The sequence below is a fragment of the Vidua chalybeata genome, chromosome 5 (genome assembly GCF_026979565.1).
Source record: "Vidua chalybeata isolate OUT-0048 chromosome 5, bVidCha1 merged haplotype, whole genome shotgun sequence".
NCBI classification, from domain to species: Eukaryota; Metazoa; Chordata; class Aves; order Passeriformes; family Viduidae; genus Vidua; species Vidua chalybeata.
The window spans coordinates 15,691,356-15,714,425 of NC_071534.1; the positions used below are offsets into that span (position 1 = coordinate 15,691,356).

Below are 23,070 nucleotides of genomic sequence, written 5' to 3' on the forward strand. Positions count from 1 at the left end.
AACAATTTGCTTGATCTGCTTGTTTGCCTGAACTTCTAAAGCTTTTTGATGAAGCCACTCTTAAAACCCTTTTGCAAAAAATACCCCAAAAGCCACAAAAGAGCAGTCATGACATTAAGCCATAAGAAGAGGTTCTTTCATGGAGAAATAGCTGTTTAAACCAGGAAACTGCAGGAGATATTGCAGTTTTCAAGGTGGAAGGTTTCTAGTTTCTGGAATTCCTCCAGAGATCTGTGAATGAACCTTGGCAGCTCTATATATTTATTCATTCTATAGGGAAGAAGACTAGCAGTAAGATCATAAAACTTGATGATGATAGGAACTTCTTCAAGATTAAAAAGTCAAGGACCAGTTGGGCCCAATTGCAGGAGTCCTTGAGCTCAAAACTATTATTTTAAGAATGCTATGCTGTGGTAAGTACATTTCTCTCTCTCTCTTGGAATTTTTCATAGAAGTACACAGAGAAAAAGAAAGAGAAAACAATTTCTATTTCTACTCTGGTTTTCTCATGTGGAATGTGCTTAGAGAATTGTTTACTTGAGGTGATTACTTGATTAGATTCTGGTGAGGATTGTTTGGACCTGATAGCCAATCAGATCCACTTGTGTCTAGACTCTCAAGAGAGGGTCACAAGTTGTTAGTAGTTAAATACAAGAGTAGAGAAAGCAGTATGTAGTTTTAGTATCTTCCTTTATATAGTATATTACTAGATTATAACATAGTTATAACAAAGAAATCATTCAACCTTCTGAATTGAGTCAGACATCATCATTCCTTCCCATGGGGTTCGCCTGCATTTTACAACACTATGCAAATAATTCATAATATGCTTGTTCATAATATGCTTGCTATGTAGCTTTCCCTGGTGCTCTGTTTATGGTGATTTTTATGAACACCACAGTGGGTCAGGTAGACCCACTGATCAGCTTCACTATGGCTGCTGTTAGGCTCTTTCATTCCTACATTAAAAATATCATGGGCTTCAATAATCATGCACCCACTTTAAACAAAACTAAAGAGTCACTTTTCTACACAGTATATAATTCCATTAAATTGTGGGACTCATCAGCGATCTTGTGAAAGGTCCAAAGTATTTAGCTATAAACTAATGGAAGACAGTCCATTGGTAACTAATTTCTCCCTCTGATATTTTTGCTCTGATCCTGAACAGCAGTCATTATATCCTAAAAGAAACCAGGAGTGCAATTTGGAAGAGATTTCCCATGACATTTCCCAAAAGGTTCAAAATCTGGACAGTAATTGAACCATAACATAAAGATTAATTTTACAGAAGAAAAAGACTGAATCATCCATGTGAAAGAAGCATGTATAAGAAAAGAAGCTCAGAGTGCAACATGAACTAATTGAGAAGAAATGTAAACCAGGCCACTTCATGTAACCCTCCTCCCAGGAGTTCAACTATCTGTGATTCCAGACCTACTCTCAGTACAGCACAGCTGTGCTACTGTTCTCAGTTTCCTTCTGAGAAAATTGCTAGGGCGTGAGAGGGAGCTGTGAGAGAGTGCACAGGCTGGAAGCATTCAAGATAAGAAAGGTAAAGTTGCAGACATAAGTAAGATTGTTGAGACAGGGAAAACTGGTACCTCAAGGATTTAAGGACCAACACTCACATGAAGAGGCATAAAATCCTAACGAGAAAAAAGAAAGGGAAATCAGAAGATAGCAGCTCAGCACTACCACAGATCAGCCTGTTCCAGTGAGCCCCAGAGGCCAGCTCTCCTATTACCTGAGTGATGACTACTTGCCCATTATACTGAGTGACTCATTTGGTGGGGGTTGATTTAATGCCTAGTTCATTAGTCCTACAAAGTATTATGTGTTATACGACAAATAATCTGCTTTCTGCTTTTAAGGTGTTTATATCTTGCCTGAAGAATCTCCATGATAAAAGTTCCCTGAAGAGAGCAAGTCCCACAGGGGAAGGGTTACATAAGTATTCTAGAATAACAGACAAGGATAATATGATTAGTCATATAGAAGAGCATTTATACTTCAAAGCACAGGTGCACAGGTGGGTTAGGGGATATAGAACATGCTGGACATTTTTTTCAGCAGATGATATGTATTTCAGAAAAGTTCCTCAAAGCTACAGCATTAAATAAATTATATCTGAATCAGGATACAGAATCTGATCTCTCTAATGAGCCAAGAAACCTGGGAGACAAAAGCAGAAGTGTTGGGAAATCCTAATCTAGGAGAAAACATTCTGAATATTTACAATCCCAGGATAAGAAAATTAGAACAATGCTTCCCAGAAAGCAAATCACAGAAGGAAATGGATCTGGGAAAATTCTAAATTATCTAAAGGAAAAAATTAATTAGTGAAACAAAATCTAAATTTCCAAGTCTGACTTGTCGAAGAAGGACTGAGAATGCTGGTGGGAGCTTACAAGAAACACAAGTGAATAACTTTTAAAATTATTCTTCTGATTCAAATGCTTTTAGAAATTGCTGCTTGATTGTGCTGAAGAAACGCATGCTCTATGTACACATAAAAGTTTGAAAGAAACTAGCACGTAAGTCAGAGATGACATTACCTTGCTGGAATAATTTGAAATAAGTTTTAGGAAGCTGAATATGAAATTTGTTTCTTAATGCCAGAGAGCTGGCTGGGGAAACAGAGAAGCTGAGGGAAGATGGCCTCTCCCACCAGTGCCTCAGACATTCTCCTGCTTGGTGCTCTCCTCACAGTGGTTTTAAATGTGCTTAGCTAGATGAGAATTTACAAGAATAATGAAACTGTGTTGGAAATGAAGTAAGACATGTTCTTTTTAGGAAGACAAGACTCAAAGTTCTGATCATTCCAGTGTCCTATGGGAATAAAGGATAAATCACAAAGGATAACTTTAACCATAGAATCATTTAAGTTGCAAAAGACCTTGAAGTTAATTAAGTTCCACCATAAACCTAACACTGTCAGGTCCCACTAAACCATATCTCTAAGTGCCACACCTACATGTCTTTGAAATATCCCCAGGGATGGTGAATCAACCCTAGTGACTTCCCTGGCAGCCTGTGCCAGTGCTTGACAACTCTTTCTTTTCAGTGAAGAATTTTTTCCTAATATTCAATATGAGCCTTGAGGCCATTTCCTCTGATACTAATGTTTTTACTTGGGAGAAGAGACTGACCTCCACCTTGCTATAGCCTCCTTTCAGGTAGGTGTAGAGAGAAAAGGTCTCCCCTGAGCCTCCTTTTCTCCAGGCTGAGCAACCCCAGCTCCCTCAGCTGCCCTTCACAGGATGTGTGCTCCAGACCCTTCATCAACTTTGCTGCCCTTTTGGGATATGCTCCAGCACCTCAACCTCCTTCCTTTAGTGAGGGATCCAAACAGAAGATACTATCTTTAGCACCAAACCTGTTTCTAGCCCTCCAGGACCTATGGTTGATTTCCAATAGCTATATGGAAAGAAGTGCCAAATATGAACACAGGGATTCCCTGAAGCAAATTAGGTATGGCTTTCATGTCAAATTCAGTGGCTGAAACTGTTTAAAAAGCTGAAATGAAGACGTTATAATTTCTGTAGCCCTTGATATATCTTTATTGCATATTAGGCATAACTTTAATTTAAACTTCTTGTTCCATCTACAACTTAAGCATCAAGAGCCTCCAAACTGAGGGTACTCTGAAATATTTTTATGATTCTGAGTCTGTTTCTTTTTCTTGTTTTTCAAGCGTCTGGATTTTGACCTACTCAAGAGAAGAGTCCTGTTCCTGAGTTAGTGGCTTTGACCTTTATGCATTTTTTTATGAAAAGCTTTCTGCAATAAGCTTTCTTTGCCATCAACTGAAGAAGTGAGACCTTTGAAATCAATTTCAGACAGCAGGCCTGCTGGTTAGAGCTAAGTATCTCGTTCTGACAGACTGCACAATGCTTCAAACCAATTTCTTGTCCATTTCTGAAAGATTCCCTTCAAATGAAAGAAAACAGTAATAGTAAATGCTTTTCTAAGCTACAGATTTTCTCAGTGAACATAATATCATTACACTGAGCTCCTACTGATTGGGGAGAATCAAATATGGCAGGACTAAAATAGCAATTCTTATAAGGCAAAACTCTGCTCTTGAACAATATAATTCAAACCTATCAGGTGGAAATATCTCTATAGATTCCTATATCTATGGAGATATATTAATATATATACAATGTATAATATATAATATATAATATAATATATAATAATCTTATATCTATAGACTCCTATATCTATAGAAGTACTATACAACTATTAAACAGCTTCTTCTTGCAACACATGGAAAAAGGGGGTGTTTTCCCAAGAAGTACAGACCTTCAAATTGAACATAATGTTAAGCTTTAAAGTTAGTTTGGTTTATACTAGTTTTACAGAAGTGTATTCCTGTTAACTTCAGTGCATGTACTCCCCTTTTCATCAGTTTAAGCAAGTTTGGAATCAAACCACAAACCTTTAATGACATTTTAATGATCCACTTGGGGGAGCTAAAGGGTAATTTGTTTCCAAATTGATTGTGGCAAAATGGGACGCAAAATTACAGAAAACAAGAGCAGAATCTTCTACTTTTTTCAACTCAGTGCTGATTGATGACCTATATTAGCTTCTGAGGCAAAGGGTCTCCAGTTCTTATTAAAATTCCAGTAATTTAGAGAAAAAAGAATCCCAGTTATAACAAGCTTAGCAGTAGACATCTGTAATGCATCAATCATATCCTGACTTCAATTATGTACCTACAAGATACATTAAATGAGACAAAACACACGAGGCAGAGTTTGGCCCTTACACTGCATTTTTCTGCTAGTTAATATCAATTGTGACAGCAAGAAAAGAAAATCTAACATTCAGTGGTTTTGTCTTCCAACTAATATGAAATAACTCCTTTTATGCTTTTCTTTCATTTAGATGCTGGTCTCAGGCTACAGCTGCCTGTGCCTTCTGCAGCAACAGGGCTTTGCACCATGGTTAGGTTCCTCATTTCTCCCGCCTGGGACACAGTGGGAACTGTTGCCTAGCATACAACTACACCAGCTGCTTTATCCTATGCTTGATTGACTGTGGTTACTGGTAGCCTTTGGACTGCTCTGGGACTCCGGCACTAATCAGATGTAGCATCTCCTATACCTGAAGGAAGAGCAGAGCCTTTTGTCTGTGAAGAATCAATAATATATGATATCAGGCTTCTCTCCATGTAGAGGTTGCTCTAAAAGTTAATATAAACTGACATTACAGTTGATTTCAGAAGTCACAGCAAAGCTACAATCCCCAATCTTTTATAGGAGAAAACAACTCACTTTTAGAAACATAGCTCACATGAAAATTCCTCTGGCAGAGCTGTACTGTCAATGTCTTCACTGTAACATTACAAACTTCACTATAACAGCACAAACTTCCTCTCATTCCAAATTACCCTACAGCACAGTCCACATTAAAGTTTTCAGTTGCCTATATGTGGACATCTAATTAAACTGAGTCATGTAAATGAAGTTTGAAGCAAAAGTGATAATTAAATAAAAAACAGTGTTATTTTAGAATAACTTACTAACTATAAGGTTTCCTTATTTTATGTCTAATTCAGCTGAAGCTGTGTGCTTTGTAGCTACAAACTCCCAAAATACATTTTTAAATGTCATTCTGCCTCCTGAAGGCAAACACAGTCATGCTGATTGAATACCACGCTAAAGACAATGGCAAAGTAAATGGAAGCAAAGGGCACAGCCAACCCAGGTACAGGCATGAAAGGTGTAGTCATTAAGAGCATTTGATGACTGCATTTGTAGTGCAAATTGCTTTTCTGTGTTCTCCTTGATGTACTCCAAGTACTATATAATGTATTTGGGAGGAACTGCTGCTATAAATTAATCAACTTACATTAATTAATTCAATCTCCCATATTTTTTTCACAAGGTCCATCGATGTATAGCCATTAATTAGAAAGGATTTGGTATAGTCACCCAGTTCAATGGAATCCAGCCATTCAGCTACAGAGGAGGGATTGTAACCATCGTGACCGATCTGCTTCATCTGCAAAACAAGGATGAGCAAAAATTACTGGGGATACCCATTAAACACCTTTCAAGACAGGAGTTACATGTGTTATTTTCTTTGGGTCAGTTATCTTCTTCTCTGATCAACAGTCTTTTAATGGTTAGTACAACATGAAACAATTTTGCGATTAGGCAGTAATAGAACTTGTTTTTTGATGCATCTTTTTCTTGTGGAATCTTGCCTTTTACAACAGAGTGTATACCAAGACTGTAGCTGGAGTTCAATTCTTTCTAGACATCAGAGAATCCGTAAGTGGGGGAAGGCAAAAGGGTAAAAAAGACATTGATATCCTTATTGCCCAAAAATGTCAGATTTTCACATCAGATTTCATAGCAGATAAAGAAACTAGACTGAGAAATGGTTCTTTTGGTATCATACTGCAAATGAAATATATGGTCTTGGTTGTATTATTCCTAATTTATCTTTTCTACCAGGCTATATGTTATTTTATAACAGCTGAGCCTGCACTATATTTTTCCACCCCCAGGGAAGGTTTAAAAAAAGTCTCTTTCCTCTACCTGCTCACATTTTTCATGGCATGGGAATTTAACATGTTTTAAGTTGCTCACTGTCTGTTAAGTTGCCTAAGACAGGATAACTGAATCAGATATTATTGGAATGGAATTGACAGAATAACATACACAGAAGTGCACCACTTACATCTATATAGAAGCACAGCCACCTAATGTCATAAATCTTGTTTTCATAAAAAAAAAAAAAAACTAAGAAATACCACTGGCATCTAATTTTTCTGACTTTTGTTAAGCTGCCAGGAAATAAAAGCTGCAATTTCTCTTTCACAACTGCCTTTCAGTGACACAAGTGAAGACTTTCAAGATACTCATTAAAGCCATTAAAGATAAAACTTATAAAGTCTCTACCTGTGCAGTTTGTTACACCACATTGTTATAATGAATTTTAAAGTAATCTACAATAGTGGCAAAAATAAAAGTAGAATGAGGTAGAAAAAATTATGAAATAGCCTCAATTTTCAACAGTATTCTGCACATATTGTCTTTCTATGGAAATGTAACTACTGCTAAGTTGATAATACACTGAACTGGTAAATTGTTAAGAAGCTTTAGAGGGTTAGAAATCATGGGTTCTGCATAAATTCTCCTGACTGTGCAGGTGTGACTGCGAATAGTAAAAGCCAGTTTCCCATTTTTGCCTACTAATATACATTCCTACTTTAGGAGAAACAATGGAAGTGTGACAGAAACAGAATGCTTTGAGATTAAATGTGAGAATATGAGAATATTCATGTTGCAGTGTGCCTGCATCACTCCTCTCTGGCCTACTAATTTTAAAAAGGGTATGCTTAAATAGACACTTGTAAAGCAAGAACCCAATAAATGGAAGAAGAAAAATCTAGTATAGAGAAGACATGAAGACAAGGAATAGGCCCACAGGGAACACATGAGTTTTGGAAAATATAAGGTATTTTTGTTTCCTTCCTCTAACAAAGAAAACTGAAGCACCATGAAAACAATTTTCAACGTATTCAGATAGGGCACGTTATGAAAATTATTTCTTGTGTTTCTTACTATTTGATTTTTGCATTCAATAGATTCTGATTTTAAAATGTCTTTTTTTGACCTCCTGATTTGAGAAAACCCACGCAGTCCGGTCCGTACTTTTGCTAACCCTTCAGCCTCTGTGAAAAGTAAATACAACATGGCAAGTTTCTAAATTCTCAATTCCCCCTGGAGATCTCCATCAAAAGAATTGTTAAAATTGATATTCTCTACAACAGAGTTGCAAAGGGCTGCAGGCAAGTAAACACAGGTGAACAGTGCAATAAACAAGAGGTTGAGAACAACTGAAATGGATGTGACAATTTCAGTCTTCAGATTTGGTGCCAATAGACAAAACTGTTATTGGGTCACTCAATAGCCTACATGACAATACACTGGTCTGTTGTAGGGTAGCAGCTGATTCTGTAAGCTTTTTCCCTCTCCCAGATATTTGCTTGTATTCAAAGCCATGCTGCAGGTGATGCAGCTGGCTTAGCCTTGGATCAGATCTGTGTGAGGAAGAGCAGTGAGAAGTCTAGCCAGGGCTTTAGCCAGACCCCACCTTTTGCAGGAGCTGCATCTGAACTCAGGTCCATGTCCTGACACTTGCCTGAACTATGCTGTAGGTATGTCTGTGCCCAGCCCTCATTTGTTCATCCTCAGCCACAGACTCACCCTCCAAGGTGACCCTGTCCTGTCCTTATCCCTGTGAATTTCCTCTGGATTTGCCCTGGGATGTGGCTGTCACTGCCACTGTCCCTGACCTACTCACCTTGTCCCAGTGCTCCCTGCCCACTGACCCCTGAGCTCCCAGCCCACCTGCCCTGGCAGGACAGTTGCTACTATCACAAAAAAAATCTCATAACTAGAATATTTACTATTGGTTTCAGCACAAAAGCAGTATTTTGTTTTGTCATTAACAGAGAACCACTCTCTTATCTAAAACAGGCTTTATAAAATGCATCTAGAATAAAAATTAATCAAATTTCAGTATCTGTCCTCTTATATGGAAAGTCTCTTTCTGTTTTTTAATAATACCAACTTTATTAATTGTCATTCATAGTTACCTGAATGTTTTCCTTTCAAATACTTACTGACAGACATATTGGTTATCTAGATGTGACAATATCATTAATAGTATCTGCTTTTCATATAAAATGTTATTGAGTTTTTAAATAAAACCACTTTGAAATATCTGTCTGGAAGTGCTGCCCTTTTACTTTGTCAGAGATACAGTTTAGTTGCATCTTACCCCAGTCTTCATTAACAGGTCATGGCTCTTAGACTGTATCTTTTCTTCTATACTGCACTATTATCTTGGGCTCCTCTCACAGATCATTGAAACCCCGTAGGCTTCCTTGTTGATTAATATTTCTTGAAAGAAAAACTCCCTCCTACCTCCTGAGTGCATTTCCATGCATATTTCAATCATTTTGCACTAGCTACAACACAAGCACCAGTGATGTCAAGCATCCAAGTAAGGTGCACACTGACTCAGATCAATGTAAAATTTCTGAGCTGCAAGTCATGACAGTGTTTCAGATATTAACTGCTCATAAATAGGGGCACTATTGTTCTTCCACAGACACTACTACCAGTTCATTCAGTAGCTTAGAGAGCAATACCAATGTCAGCTTTTTCACTGCAGAAGATCTTCATGTGCCGACTGTGGAAAAGGCTAGGAATTGAAGCCCAAAAGATTTAGAGAAAAAGAAATGTTTAAGAAAATGTGATTCAAAAAAGTAGGGAAGAAGATACAAACCATATGAGATTTCTCTCCTAGGTCCTATTGATATACCATTAGTATCACTGCCTTTGAAATGAATAGAAAGCAGAAGCCAGAAAGAGTTGTTTCTCATAATAAAATAGCAATGTCAAGTAGTATTCTAATGGGTTGAGAGATCCCTCACAAGAGACCATCTGTACAACAGACTTTTAAAAAAGTATATCACTGCTGTGTCAATAGAGCATTTTACATCAGGATAAAAGGCACTTGAGTTTTTTTGTCTCTGAAAGGTGGCCAAACAAACTCAAATAGAGCTTCAAAGGAATTATATATGCACTAGAAAAATCAAGGTAAATTCAGTAGCATGAACTGCCATGAGTTTTCTCTGATCTTCACAGACAGATAGAGAATTAGTACTATGTTCTCTAAAGGAAGTATCACTATCCAGTGGAGATTAGTGTATGTATTAAAATCAAGCTTTTTATGTGCTGTAAAAGGAGGATGAGATTACTTGACTTTCACAGCTTTTTAAATGGTGGCTATGATTACTGAGAATTTATGCTTGTGTTCATTTGGAAGACCTTCTTAGCAAGCATATAATGCTTTCTTTTACACTGCTGGCCCATTGAAGAGCTTTAAGCAGCATTTTTGAGAACTTATATGAAACTATCAGCTATCTAGCTAAGAAATCTTGGGTAGTTGTAACGGGGGATATATCAGCTCTTTTTTTGTTTCCTGTCTTTGTCAGTTGTCTGTTATATATTTTGTACTTCACAAATGTGGTCAGCTGGAGTCATGTAGTTGGAAAAGGAGATCATTCCACCTCTGGAGTGTTGAAAGAAAAGGCTCAGAAGAGTGACAGTTCTGAAGCCCAGAGAGCCTGGCTGGAAGAGGGGCACCAAATGGAGCTGGTGCCTGCAGTGCCTGGGCAGTAACTGAGCCTGCAGTCAGGGGCAGAGGGGCAGCTTTCACAGGGGATGGGCACAAATGACAAAGGACTGAGAGGACTTTGCCTGTGCTGCTGGTAGAAAGGCACTGAGTGAAACAGCGTCTGTCTGCAAAGACACAGCAGGTGAGGAAGAATTGTATATAAACTTTTTGGGTTTCTATTCCATCTAGCCTGTCACATAATTTAAAAGTTAACTATTCAAGCTGTTCTATTAATGTTTAACTTTTCTTTCCACTAATCAAAAGCCTTCTGTCTTCTTGTAGAGCTTGCTAGAAAAAGACAGTACAGGCACATTTACATCACAGCAGGGCTTGATTCAGGATCTTGCCTCAATGGAAGGTCCAGAACACCCCTAACTGAATTCAGCATTTCCTACCTAAGATTGTCAGAATTGCAGTAGCCATCCTTTCCATGTTTTTTTCAGTTGGAATCTGTCTTCCCAATTTAAAGGAAAACAGACGCACACCTGGGGGATTTTGTGTTTGTTTTTTTTCTTTTTTTCTGGAGAAATGGAAACAGTTCCACATCCAGAATGAAGAAACCTCCCAGTTCTTCATCAGATACAGTATGTGGGACAAGGGAACAACAGCTGTCATTCAGTGATAATGTATGCAACAGCTCAGACATATCCATTGCATAAAATGTAATCTTAAGAAGACCTAAAGATGAAATTTGTGGACTAAGTGGAAGCTATGACCTTTGATCTCATGAAAGAGTTTAAGTCAGCTCCTTCAGGTTGCCATCCTAGTCTTGTTACCAATAAAAGGGGATAGCACTTCCTCTCATGTAGCATATTTCCTTGCCTGCTGACTATTCTCAGAGCAGCCAGTAGATATTGTGGAGCCAATCACAAATAAGAAAGTATAAAAGAAGCAGGAAGCTAAGTAAGACATCCTGTATGGCAACAGTGGCAGGACCAGCAGCATGCTACTGTTATCTACATGATACAGATAAATGTCAGCGTGTCATGTCTAGAGTGGCTCTCTGGTAGGCTCAGATAAGAAGGAAAATGTTTGTGATACTGCTTTCATCAGGCAGTTTTGAAGCATATGCTTGGAGAGGACATTTGGTCTGTAGGACCAGTCTGAAGTTGGTCTGAAGTAAACACTTAGAACTATAGCTTGCATGTATCTAATTGCTTCTACTGATTCTTTCCTATTGTGCTGCATTATTAAATAACATAGACTACTTATTTGTATTTCAGACTTGAAAAATTCATGTGTTGTATTGGATTCTAATTGCTTTTTTCTGTCCTTACAGTTAAAGGTCTTGCAAATGGTACAGTGAGCATGTGAGTGGTCTCCCTTCAAACCAGGAAAGTAATTCCCAGAGGCTAAGAAGCAGGGAAAACAGCAGAGTAAAAAGCATGTCCTTTGAATCCCATTTTTCATCTTCACTACCAGCAGACCAGAAACAAGGAGTCACAGTCAGAAAGGTCATCAACATTTTGCAGCATCTCCTAGTTTGGAAACCGTCTTAGGAATGGAAGTGCTAAATGGGAGGTAATTAAACACCAGGACTGCAAGCATCTTGCTGAGCTCTGGGGTGTCGAAGCCAATAGCAATATAGCAACAGCAAAGATCACATGATGTAATCTTTCTCTGTTACATACACAGCATAGTTAATGAGCACATGCACAGTCATTCTGCTTTCCTAAATGCCAGACTCGCTGTGCTTGCACAAGAGTGTTATATATGAGTAATAAGTCCAGCACTTTTGGAAGCAGAGCTTTATAACACCAGGATGTGCTCATAGCCTGCTCAAATCCTACTTGTTCTGCAAAGCACCCAAGAAAAGAGGCTGGCTGCCTGCACACCACTGCTATTCCCAAACCTGCTTTGTGCTGAGACCTCTCTGTGCAGGAAGGAACAAGCTGCTTTAAGAATAGCTCTGAAGCCAGAAGAAAGCTGCTCTCAGCTAACATCTTTCTTCCATCTGTCAAATGAGAGCATGTGTTCCCATTATATGCTGGGAGAAGGAGCCATACACTGAGCATCCCACACAAAACCAATCCTCTTTCTTAGATAAATTCTGAGAGAACCTAGGATAATTGTCATTTAAAAAAAACACAACTTTTTGAGGAACCCACTGAGAAGTCACTCACACATAAGTTTGGGATGTGAAATATCTGGCCAATGCTCCTTAGGTTTTCTATGTAACCTAAGTGTGACTAAAATTTTATGCCAGGACTGTTATTACTTTCTTAGCCAATTAAGCATACACTGCACACAATTCTTTTCTCAGCATTAGTTTTCTTCTCAAGGTAATTGCAGCTTCAGCATCTTTTTATATGTTATCTTCACTTCTCAACATATCTGAACTTCCTTTCAATAAGCATATAAAATCCTCCTCCAAAAATTTATTGATTTCATTTTTTCATACAAGAATCTAAAATGCAATATTAAACTCTGCTATGAAATTTGCTTTAAGACTGATGTCATGTATAAAATATTTCCATTTCAAGAATTAATTTTGCAAATGATATTTCCACCAGACTGTCTTAACTTTATATTATTAAAATAAGCCATAAAGTGCTCTAGTTAATATTGATGTGAAACTTGAGTAACTTAAATTATGTTAAGACAAGAATTAGAGCTACAAGCTTTAATCCAATAAAAATAAAGAGTATTTTGGAATGAAGCATTCTATCTCAAATGTTTCAAACCTACCTGCCTGCTGGTGGATACACCATTTTTCCCTCTTATGAAATGTTCTTCTCAAATACAGAATACAATGGGAAAACATTTTGAGAAACCTAGGTAAACATACCCTTTTATACCTGCATAAGAGACTACAAAGATTAATTAATCTATTTTTGGCTAAAATGTGAGTATTTTTCCCTATTTAAAACCATTTCAAGCTCAAGAGAATGGTTCCTAATCAGGATACTGGTGTTTGACATCTAGAAATTTATGATGACTCTTTAGGAAGGCAGCAGTTTTGAGTAAAAAATTTCAGCTACTAAATACATGTTGCATTTCCAGGCTGCAGAGATGAATATGTATCAGAACAATAAAAAGAGCTTTTTAAAAAGGTATTTTAAGACCTTGATGATAGATTTGTTGCTTGATTTTTACCCTCTTAACTTATTCAGGGCTGCCTGGGGCTTTAAGGAACTGTTGCTTGATAGGTGTTTTTTAAAGCACTTAACTTCCACCTCAAAATATGAGCAAAAAAGCATCTCAGGAACATTATTAGTAAAACTAAAAATAACATCATTATAATGTTATTAAGTAAAAAATGCATGGAGTAATCAAGATTTAAATTAAATGAAGAACAGAAAAGAGGTACAAACAAACAAACAAACAAACAGAATTTTTATCTAATGAGCTTCAAATTAGTGAGACTCCAATTACAGTTTGAGGTCTTAATATATTTAAATGGCACGCACTATTTTGAATGCAGGATGACAGAGCTGAACTTATCAACACACAAATAGACATACAGCAATGTTTCATGGTTTGTTGCAGGATGTGAAAATGTTTTATGTATTTAGCAAGCTGTTGTGAATACAACAAGGGTGTGTTACATTAGATAAAACTTCCCATGATCCTAATTTTTGGGCTCTATAATCTGCCTTCAATGGAACTCAGTTAATATAGGAAATTATGTGGTTTTACTATGTAAGCTCTCTTACATTGCTCCGTGATTTATGTGGAGAAACATGATGCACAGCTTCAGCTTGCAACTGCATTTGTTTTGGTGTAACATCCTTGCATCAGACATGTTAACAATGTAGTCCTTAGGGGCTGCCTTTTTAGCTCAACAGGGAAGAAGCTAAAAACTATCTCAGCATTATTCATTCAGCACATTCTTCAAGCTGTCCTGTGTTAATAAATATTAACAATCGATTCATTAATTTTGAAAAATTTTAACAAGACCACATGAAAGCTGATCTCTCTAAGAAGCATGAGAAACAGTATAAATACATCATCAGCTATGAGCTCAACTAAAGATTGCAAAATTTTTGTTTGAATGATAGATAGTATTCCTGAAAAATTTATAAATTTTTAAAAATTAATCTTTAATGTCTTTTGTAATTCATCAAATGCTACTTTTAATACCCTACTTCTTGTACCATTTATCTCATTTGTCTAATATGGTACATGGAAAATGATTCTTTTTAATGATCTTTGGTGTTTCCGTGCACAGACTCACACTGCAGCATATATGGATTGACTATCACCTCCAGATACAGAAATTGCTTCACAGCTTCTGATTTTCCCATACAAAAGAAACCTTTGTGCTCTTTTACAAGTCATCCATCCAGGAAGCCTTGATGCATCAAAATGCCTTTTCCAACAATATCCACTCCATGGTCTAAACCGCAAAATCTTTTAATAACTCTTGTCATTCTCCAGTATTATGAAATTTCAAGTGGACTAATCTCTATTTACCTCAAATACTTCCAACATGCTGCTACCAGAACATTCAGTGCACTTTACACTTGATTTTATTCCTGCCCTAGTATTTTGCACGAAGTATCAGCATCACATGTGACAACCTTCTGAGCCCTACTGGTGTCTGCTATTTGTCATTCATTCTCCTTACAAATTTTTCCAAATTAAAGTAGTAATTTTTCATGCTAAGTCCACTATCTGTTGTTTGGAATGGTAGTAGAAGCCTCCAGTGATGCATTCTGGTATGCAGAATATTCTATCACTGATTTTAAAATCCAGATTTTAAATTGGCTAGCACTAAAAATGATTGGGAAAATGGCTGCAAGTTTTACTGTCTGCAGGTGAGAAGCAAAATTCATATACAGAGCAGAAAATTACATATGCAGCCTGCAGGAAGTCTCTGTACCTCACACAAAAGGCAGGTATTAGGAAAACAATTTTTCCTCCAATGCTTTTAAGAGTACTTATATAAGGGGCAAAGTATTTCCAGGGCAACTCCTATGTTAAGATGGGCATTCTGGGATTCATGGACAGCCTTATTTGCACACATGTAATGGCAGTCTATAATTAGGCTGAAAGGCCAAAGGTAATTAAAATTCATTCTAAACAGCCATCATGTCAAATTGCAGATTTTATTTTCCTTTGCTTTGTCAACTACATCTATACAAAGGGAGTCCAATGCATTGACATTATTTTATGCCATATTTGTATATGCAAAATATGTGTCTACAAAACCAGTAGAGCTACATCTATCTCCATTTGAAAAAGTGCTTTAAATAATGTGAATACTGCAGGGGTTAGTTCCCTCACTTGAATAATAACAGAAATTATACCTTTGGGAGAAGCTGGATTGCTTGGAGTATTCTCTGTCTGTGCCCAGAGTTAAGGATTCCTATTTCCAAGAGATCCTGGTCCTCCATCACGTTGCTTCCCTAAAAATGGGGAAAAAAGATGGAATACAAAATTAAAAACTTAACAGATGCCCTCAATACTCTGATACAGGCCCTTCTGTCACATTTAAAAGAGAACACTTTGCTTAACTTATAGCATCTGACAAGAATAATAAATTACTGATGATTGCATTCATTTTCACAATAACAAAATATGGTGGCAGGTGCTTGAACCCATGGACTATTGCTACACTGCTGGCAGCACTGCTGGTGGAAAAATTGTAGCTCCCACTCAAGCCAAATGCCAGATGTGAATGCTCTTTCATTTGGAACCAAGGACATGACTACAAAATTGTTCAGAAACTCTCCATTGTTTCAATTAACCTCCTACCTCACCTATCTATTTATGATGTTCATTTTTCTCCAGATTGAAAAAAAACAACACAGAATAAGATGAGGAATGTTGATGAAAATAAAATTATTTAGTTCATTGATAGTAAAATTATGAAGAAAGGGACTGGTATCAACACACTATGCAGTCCCCATTTAACTGTACCAGTTCAATCCTAACTTTACTTGTCACTGCTTTTATATTCCTGCTTGTGGGCAGGTCAAATAGTTCCAAACATTCAAATAGCTGAAAAAGACCATCTGTTCAAATAATACACAAAATAATTTCCCAGAAAAGTTAATGAAAGAAACCTCCACAATTCAAGCATCTTTTCATAGCAGTTGCTAGCAGTAGGAGCTACACAAACAGGGCAATACAATTCCTAAATTCAAGGAGTCTGACACCACCTAGTAAGTCCAGCATTTGAAGATCAATGATCTAAAGATCTGGCAGTGACTACTGAAGGAAGCATTGGAGGCACGATAGTGGCTCAAAAGGGGAATTGAAGACAGGAATCAAGTCAGGATTGCTGACAATCTTGTATTCTTTTTTGAGCTTATCATTTCAGAAAAAAAAAACAACTCAGCTTTTAAAAAATATTTTTTATTTTTAAAAAGTTTCTAACTATTACAGTTGAAAACAAAACCTGAAAAAACAGATGACCTGTCTTGATCTCTTAGCCCTGTTGGAGTCTCATGACACTTAACTGGCTAGAAGCAAGAATTCTTACTCATGCTCATTTAATTTGATCACTAAATAGGTGTTATGTGAGCAAATCCATGAAAACTTCACCTCTATCTTTCCATTTGGCTTGCTGCTTCTGACTTAGCACAGCTCTTAAGAAGGGGCAAAATGAAAAGCAAATAGGCACATAACAGAACATGCTTAAATGCTTTGCTGAGTTCAGGGCTTAATAAAGGATATGACTTCTTTCTGAAAATAAAATCTCCTGTCCCAAAGTAGCATGGATTCCTTTCAAAAATCACCATGGAATACTGAAGACTTCACTCTGTTCAGCTGCTAAATCTCCACTCTTTTCAGATGGACTGATTAGTTTACAGGTGTACCCCTGAGGACTCTCAAGTGCTACTGCACAGAGTACCCTGCAAAATCTAGGTGATGTCTTTTCAAGGGAATCGAGGAAAACTTGCAAAGCTATAATATTTTAAATTATACTTTACACTAAGTGGTATGATTTAAGACTACAAATCTGCAAATCATGCCCTGAAACAATCTGTGTGCAGCATTCAGAACAGGGCAGGCAGACACCTGCTCTACAAGGAGAAGCTGTGCAATGATGCCAGTTTAAGTAGAACACCTGATATAAGAATGCCTGCAGCATGGGCTGTGCAACCAGTGATAGTGATTAGATGGGGGTAATACCCCCTTCATCTCCCTGTTAAACACATAAAAATTGTAATTTCCTCTTTCTGCCTTTCTCTTTTAAGTAACCAAAAGGAGGCTGCAAACATACAGGAAAGACTCTTGAAAAAAGCCATCCATTTTGGGCTGCATTCTCCAGCGGCTGGAAACAGCTAGCATAAATGGATTTAAGGGAACTGAGCCAACTGAGGATCCAGTCCAAAACAAAGGCTATACATTTCCATTCATTTTAATGAATGCATCTATTTTTTTTGCTGCTACTGCTTTCACTTCATTTAACAGTTTTTTAGATTTCACCTTCATTACTGCATGATGTTTACACACAATCATGGTGTACTCATCACTGTTTACTGGTGCCTGTAACCTTGGCATACCTTCAAATATTACAATGTTTAAAACTCAATTAAACTAACAGGCACAGGAAAAATATTTACACATAGTTGCTGCATCACAGAGAAAGAATTATTTTATTAAATTCTTTGCTATTTTTTTTTCTTATGTATTATTTAATGTATTTTTTTTAAGTATGTCAAGGTTACAAAAGCAAATATTTAAAACTCAGGAAAGCCTGGAACTCATGTTGCCTCCTCGTTCCCAATTTAATGAGGCAACAACCTTGTCTTTGAATGTGCTCAGGTTTTAGAGCTTTCCTGTGTCAATGTTAAGTGTCAACAGTAGCAGACACTCATCCCTCCTGTAAAACTTTTTTTTATTTTATTGTCTTCTGCCATGGAGCTAAAATAACTTTTCATCTTTCCACAAGAGCAAATCAGGGTAATTTAGATCCTCAGTATAATCCACTACTGCTTAGCATAGAGGAATAAACTCATAGCAGTAGAAAGCTGCTGTTTGATTTGCAGAAATATCTGTGAAGAGAAAGAAACAGCCTATCCCTCACAGTCCTGTCTCCCTAGTATCTGCTCACATTGCCCCCTTAATCCTATTCCCTGATTTTTTTTTCCTGATTGTTCCTCTTGTGCTTTTCCAGTCTCTTTCCACAGGCTCTACATTGAGAGTGACGAATACCTAACTTCCTTCTGCTACAAGGGGAGAAATTCTCTCCCTGCTCTTAGCTTCCATCTATTATAAGCTGGGCCAAATGTAACCTCAATTAACTTTAGAGATGACATGGTAAATGTAATTAAAATGAATATGAATGCAAGACTGCCTTGTCACATTATTTCATCCTTAAAAAAAGTTGAGCTACAAAGTATTCACCAAAAAGAAATTATCCTAGTAGACACCTAGAGAATTTGATTCCAAAGATTGAACTCTTATATGCTTACATGCAAAACAGGTTCTTATAACAGGAAATATGGGACAGCAATTTCTACTGAGCTTATTCTGCTTTCTGTAATGAAAACATAAGAGACTTTGTGATACTGGAGTTTCTTAAGTCTATAGGAAAACTTAGCTGGAAGGAAAGCTTCTTAGAATTAAAGCCATAAAAACACATCAAAATCACTTATACAAGGACGGATTCAGATCTCGTTCACTTCAGCCTACAGTGTTGAAATTCCTGTGTTATTAATGCATAGTAGTCTAATGAACTGGAAAGATCCTGCTTCTGAAGTTCCTGTTAGGAAAGAGTGTATCTGAAACCCTCCACCCCCCAGATTTGTGGTTCTGCACAACTCCCAGGATCATCATCTTTTTCACTGTAAGCGCACACAGGAAGTTAATCTCCTGAGCAAGAAGGCAGTAGTTTCACAGAACAGTTGGGCTCAAGAATGAAGGAAAAACTGCATGTGGGAGACTGGAGGCATATGAAAAACAACATAATTTTAAAAACCCAGAAATTTTGCCAAATTCTGAGATAGTTCCTATAAATGAGTTCAGAACAAAATGCATAATGATTCATTATGAGATAAAGATGTCACTGGCATTTATTTGGGTTGTTCAATACAAAATCACCTCTGGCATTCTCCACCTAAATACAGTCTTTCCCAGAAATTCTGGATTAGACCTAAGCACCCATATGCATTCTACCTTCTGCAGGAACAAAAGAACTCTGAAGATTTGTCCCGTAAGATAATAAAATATTGAACAAATTATTAAAATGACTGGCATGACTGTATGTTTCACATTCCTCCTTTTGTACCTATGTTTTTAATTTTCCTTCACATATTTTTTGTGCTGGAGAACTATCATGAAAAATTCTAATGTCTGGTTCTGTCACCTAAGTAAAATGGTACAGAAGCTTTAAAATAGCTGGCAGATGTATCACTAGACTTCTCTGGAAATTCAGCCACTGAAGTTGGAAGAGATGAGCTACGGGGAACAAAATGACTGAAAAAAGAAAGAACAAATTGACTTTGAATTTAAAGCGTTCTTTCTCCCCTGCAAAGGAAAAAGACTTACATAAGAAATAGATTATTTGGGGGACTTTTGGCTTTAGGCTGGCAATGCCAACTTAACCAGTTCTTTTGGTGCTCATCTGTGTCAGCAGAGGAGGAAAAGTAGTAAATCGGGTACCTAAAGCTGTGTAAGTGCTGCTGCTCAACAGATTGGGTCAGAGTCATTTGCTGTGCAGCCATTATTGAGACCAAGGTCGGCTGCAGATACCAAGTGCTACAAGGTAACAACAACTTCTGGCAATGTTTTATGTTTCCGATGTACTGGAAACTGGTTTGACAAAGAACAGGATTGGTGTGGGTAAGGGAAGGATGACTTCTGAAGCAAGTACAGGGTTGATGGGGTAGCAGAAGTGCTTGCATCACTCCCAATGTGCAGGGAGCACTTTACACTCTTCTTTGCCCCATCCCAGTCATCCATGTAGTAATCTGCTGCATCATCAAAATAATGAGATCAGAAGAGACTCTGAGGAGCTGGTACAGGTTGCATCCAGCACACAGCAGTGGGTAGGATCATGGTGCATGTGTATGACAAACAAGGTCTGGTGGCTGTTTGAAGTGCCCTGCCAATGTCTCTACCAAAGTGTACTTCACTGAGCCTCACCTTGATGGACTGAGACCTGGCACTGCCGGAGCACAGCTGGGGCATTTCAGTGGAGCTGGGCAACAGGCCTCATACTTCAGCTTACAGAGCTGCTGGAAATATGGCCTGGCACAGAAAAGAAAATCTGCTGGGTCGCACACTTAGCTGGAGTAGCCAAGAGTACCATTATCCCTTTCACTCAGATAAGAGAGGTGGGAGCAGGGCAGGAGCAGATGGGAATGTTCTTCCATTACCCATGGTTGAAGACTGAGGTCAGAGACAGAAAACAGATCAAAAGCACCAAAAAGCTCTATTCTTTCTTACTTTATCCAATCCCAGATGCATATTGGTGAGGGAATAAGGACTGCTACAAAGCACATCCCCAACCGCTCACTCAAACAAGCCTCCTCAGTTGGAATTGCTTTGTTTCTCATCTACCTAACCCTAATATCCTTCCAAATTGTATCCTCTTGAAATAGTGGACATCTAAACTGCTGTCTGGCTGGGAACAAATTAAAGACATCTCACAATGTAATTAAGAACACACTGAATAACCAAGATTTTTCTTTTTCATAATTAAATCATAAGCCAAAAGGTTTTTTCAACACAACAAAATTTTCCCATAAGATAAAATAATTTATTTCTTAGAGACTTGCAAGAAAGGACTAGAGAAATGTAGCTTTCAATAATGAGCATTGCTTCTTATTAGTGCAAAAATTTCAGGCAATGTGTCACATATTTAATTTCCAAACAAGAACTGGCAAATGACCAGAATTTAGCAAGCTTCATTACAAGTGAAAAGGTTGCCTCTCACTAGTATTTCCACTGTTAACATGACAACAAGGTCTGTAAGAATGATTACGGAGTTAAATGTCCAACTTCCACTTTCAGGTCAGAAAGACTTCAGATTCTTTAAGATACAGCAGACATTATTTTATCTAAAAACCTGACAAGATTTTGTTAGAAAAACCCCTGCAGAACCATGGAATTTTGTCTTGGGAGAAAGAGATTGATTATAAAATATGTTCGGAAGAAAGGACCAAGCACGTTGCAAAATAATCATTTGATAACATTCTTTCAGAATTAATTTGCTGTAAAACTATTGATACTCATTCTCTATCTTCACCTTGCTCTATTTCAAGTCTTTACATTTATGACTTTCTTAGCAGTTAAATAACCCACAAAACCAGAGAAAACTGAAAGAGAGTTTGCCATGTCAGTGTCATTTAGTCAGGAAGTAAAAATGAGCTACTACTAAAATCTTAACTAAAAAAAGGCCATTTCACTCAAAGATAAGGGTGGGGTGATAGCACTTCTGTGTACAAATTTGCAACCTGCATAAAAAGCGGTGATTTAAGCAGGGCCAATTTATCAAGGAGTCCCTACAGACCTGAGTCCCATATGAGTTAAGCTTTAAAGATCTCCCTCTGGTTCACATTCAGCTCTTCCAGAAATGAACCTGAAGCAAGCAGTGCCATCCAAAGCTTTTCAAATATTGACATTCAAATGATCATACAGTCACAGACCTTTCACACAACAGGAATAGTTAATTAAAGTGTAGTGGTAATTAAACAACATGGATAGCTGGGACAAGGATTCTTGTAGGAAGAATTTATGCTATTTTTATCCCTCCTCCTTGTAGCACTGATTCATTACAACCAACACAATTGTCACACGCAAATTAACTCCACAGATAAGGTGGCAATTGAAAAAATTACCTCTGATGTCACACTTGGCCCACTTAATTACTAATGCTGTGGACCCAACTCTGTCTACCTATTTAGTCATAACAATTCAATAATATAATTATTAATACTTACCTAAATTACATCTTAATGTCTTGAATGTATATTGTGAAGATAATTTCACTTCATTTGAGTAATGAAAATTCCAGAGAGTCTTTATTGTACCATTATTCAGATTACTTGCTATAAATGCTGCTTAGCTTGGATGCTAAATTTCTCAAAGGACCCACTTTAAAAATCAATATTACTGTGAGCTAATTAACAGACTTCTAAAGTCTCAGAAAAATATTCCTTTCTCCAATAAGTGTGTAAGGCTGTGGAGTGCTAGAAGGGGCAAAGATAATATTTTCAGACTTACCAAAAATGTTGAATACCTACTCTGTAACATGTTTTAACCAGCTAACACTCTGGTATTGAAATAAATAAGGAGGTAATAATAAAATAACAAATTAACTTTTGTAATAAAATTTGGTGATGATTGTTGCCCACCAACATACCTTCACTAAGAGCAAACTGAGCTTGACAAATTTGGCAGCCTTCTGCAATGTGGTTACAGGACTGGTGGATAGGGGAGGGACAACTGATGTCCTCTACCTGAATTGTGCAAAGCATTTGACACTGTCCCACACAACATCCTTGTCTCTAAGCTGAGGAGGCATGGACTTGACAGATGTGCCTCTCAGTGGGTAAAGAACTGGTTGGATGGTTGCATTCAAAGAGTTGTGGTCAATGGCTCGATGTCCAAGTGGAGAGCAGGGACAAGTGGTGTCCTCAGGGACTGGTGCTGGGACTGGCACTGTTTAAGATCTTTGTCAGCACCATGGACAGCAGGACTGAGGGTATCCTCGGCAAGTTTGTCACCAACGCAACTGACACCGAGGAAAGGGATGCCATCCAGAGGGACCTTGACAGGCTTGGGAGGTGGGCTCAGGTGAACCTCATGAAGTTCAGCAAGGCCAAGGGCAAGGCCTTGAACGTGGGTCAGGGAAATCCCAAGCACAAATACAGGCTGGGCAGAGAATAGATTGAGAGCAACCATGAGGAGAAGGGTTTGGTTGACATGGCTGGGCAATGTGCACTCACAGCCCAT

At 37.7% G+C, this 23,070-nt stretch overlaps 1 protein-coding gene across 4 annotated transcripts in view; it reads right to left on the reverse strand.

Moving 5' to 3' along the window:
* The window catches only part of ANKS1B (ankyrin repeat and sterile alpha motif domain containing 1B), a 396,607-nt gene that overhangs the window by 145,951 nt on the left and 227,586 nt on the right, over window positions 1-23,070 (reverse strand). For all 4 annotated transcript variants that reach the window (XM_053943037.1, XM_053943036.1, XM_053943040.1 and 1 more), the window contains 2 exons: window positions 15,468-15,566; window positions 5,866-6,018 (listed from right to left, as the gene is read on the reverse strand). In XM_053943037.1, coding sequence (XP_053799012.1) covers window positions 5,866-6,018; window positions 15,468-15,566 — 252 coding nt within the window. The remainder of the gene's footprint in view (window positions 1-5,865; window positions 6,019-15,467; window positions 15,567-23,070) is intronic.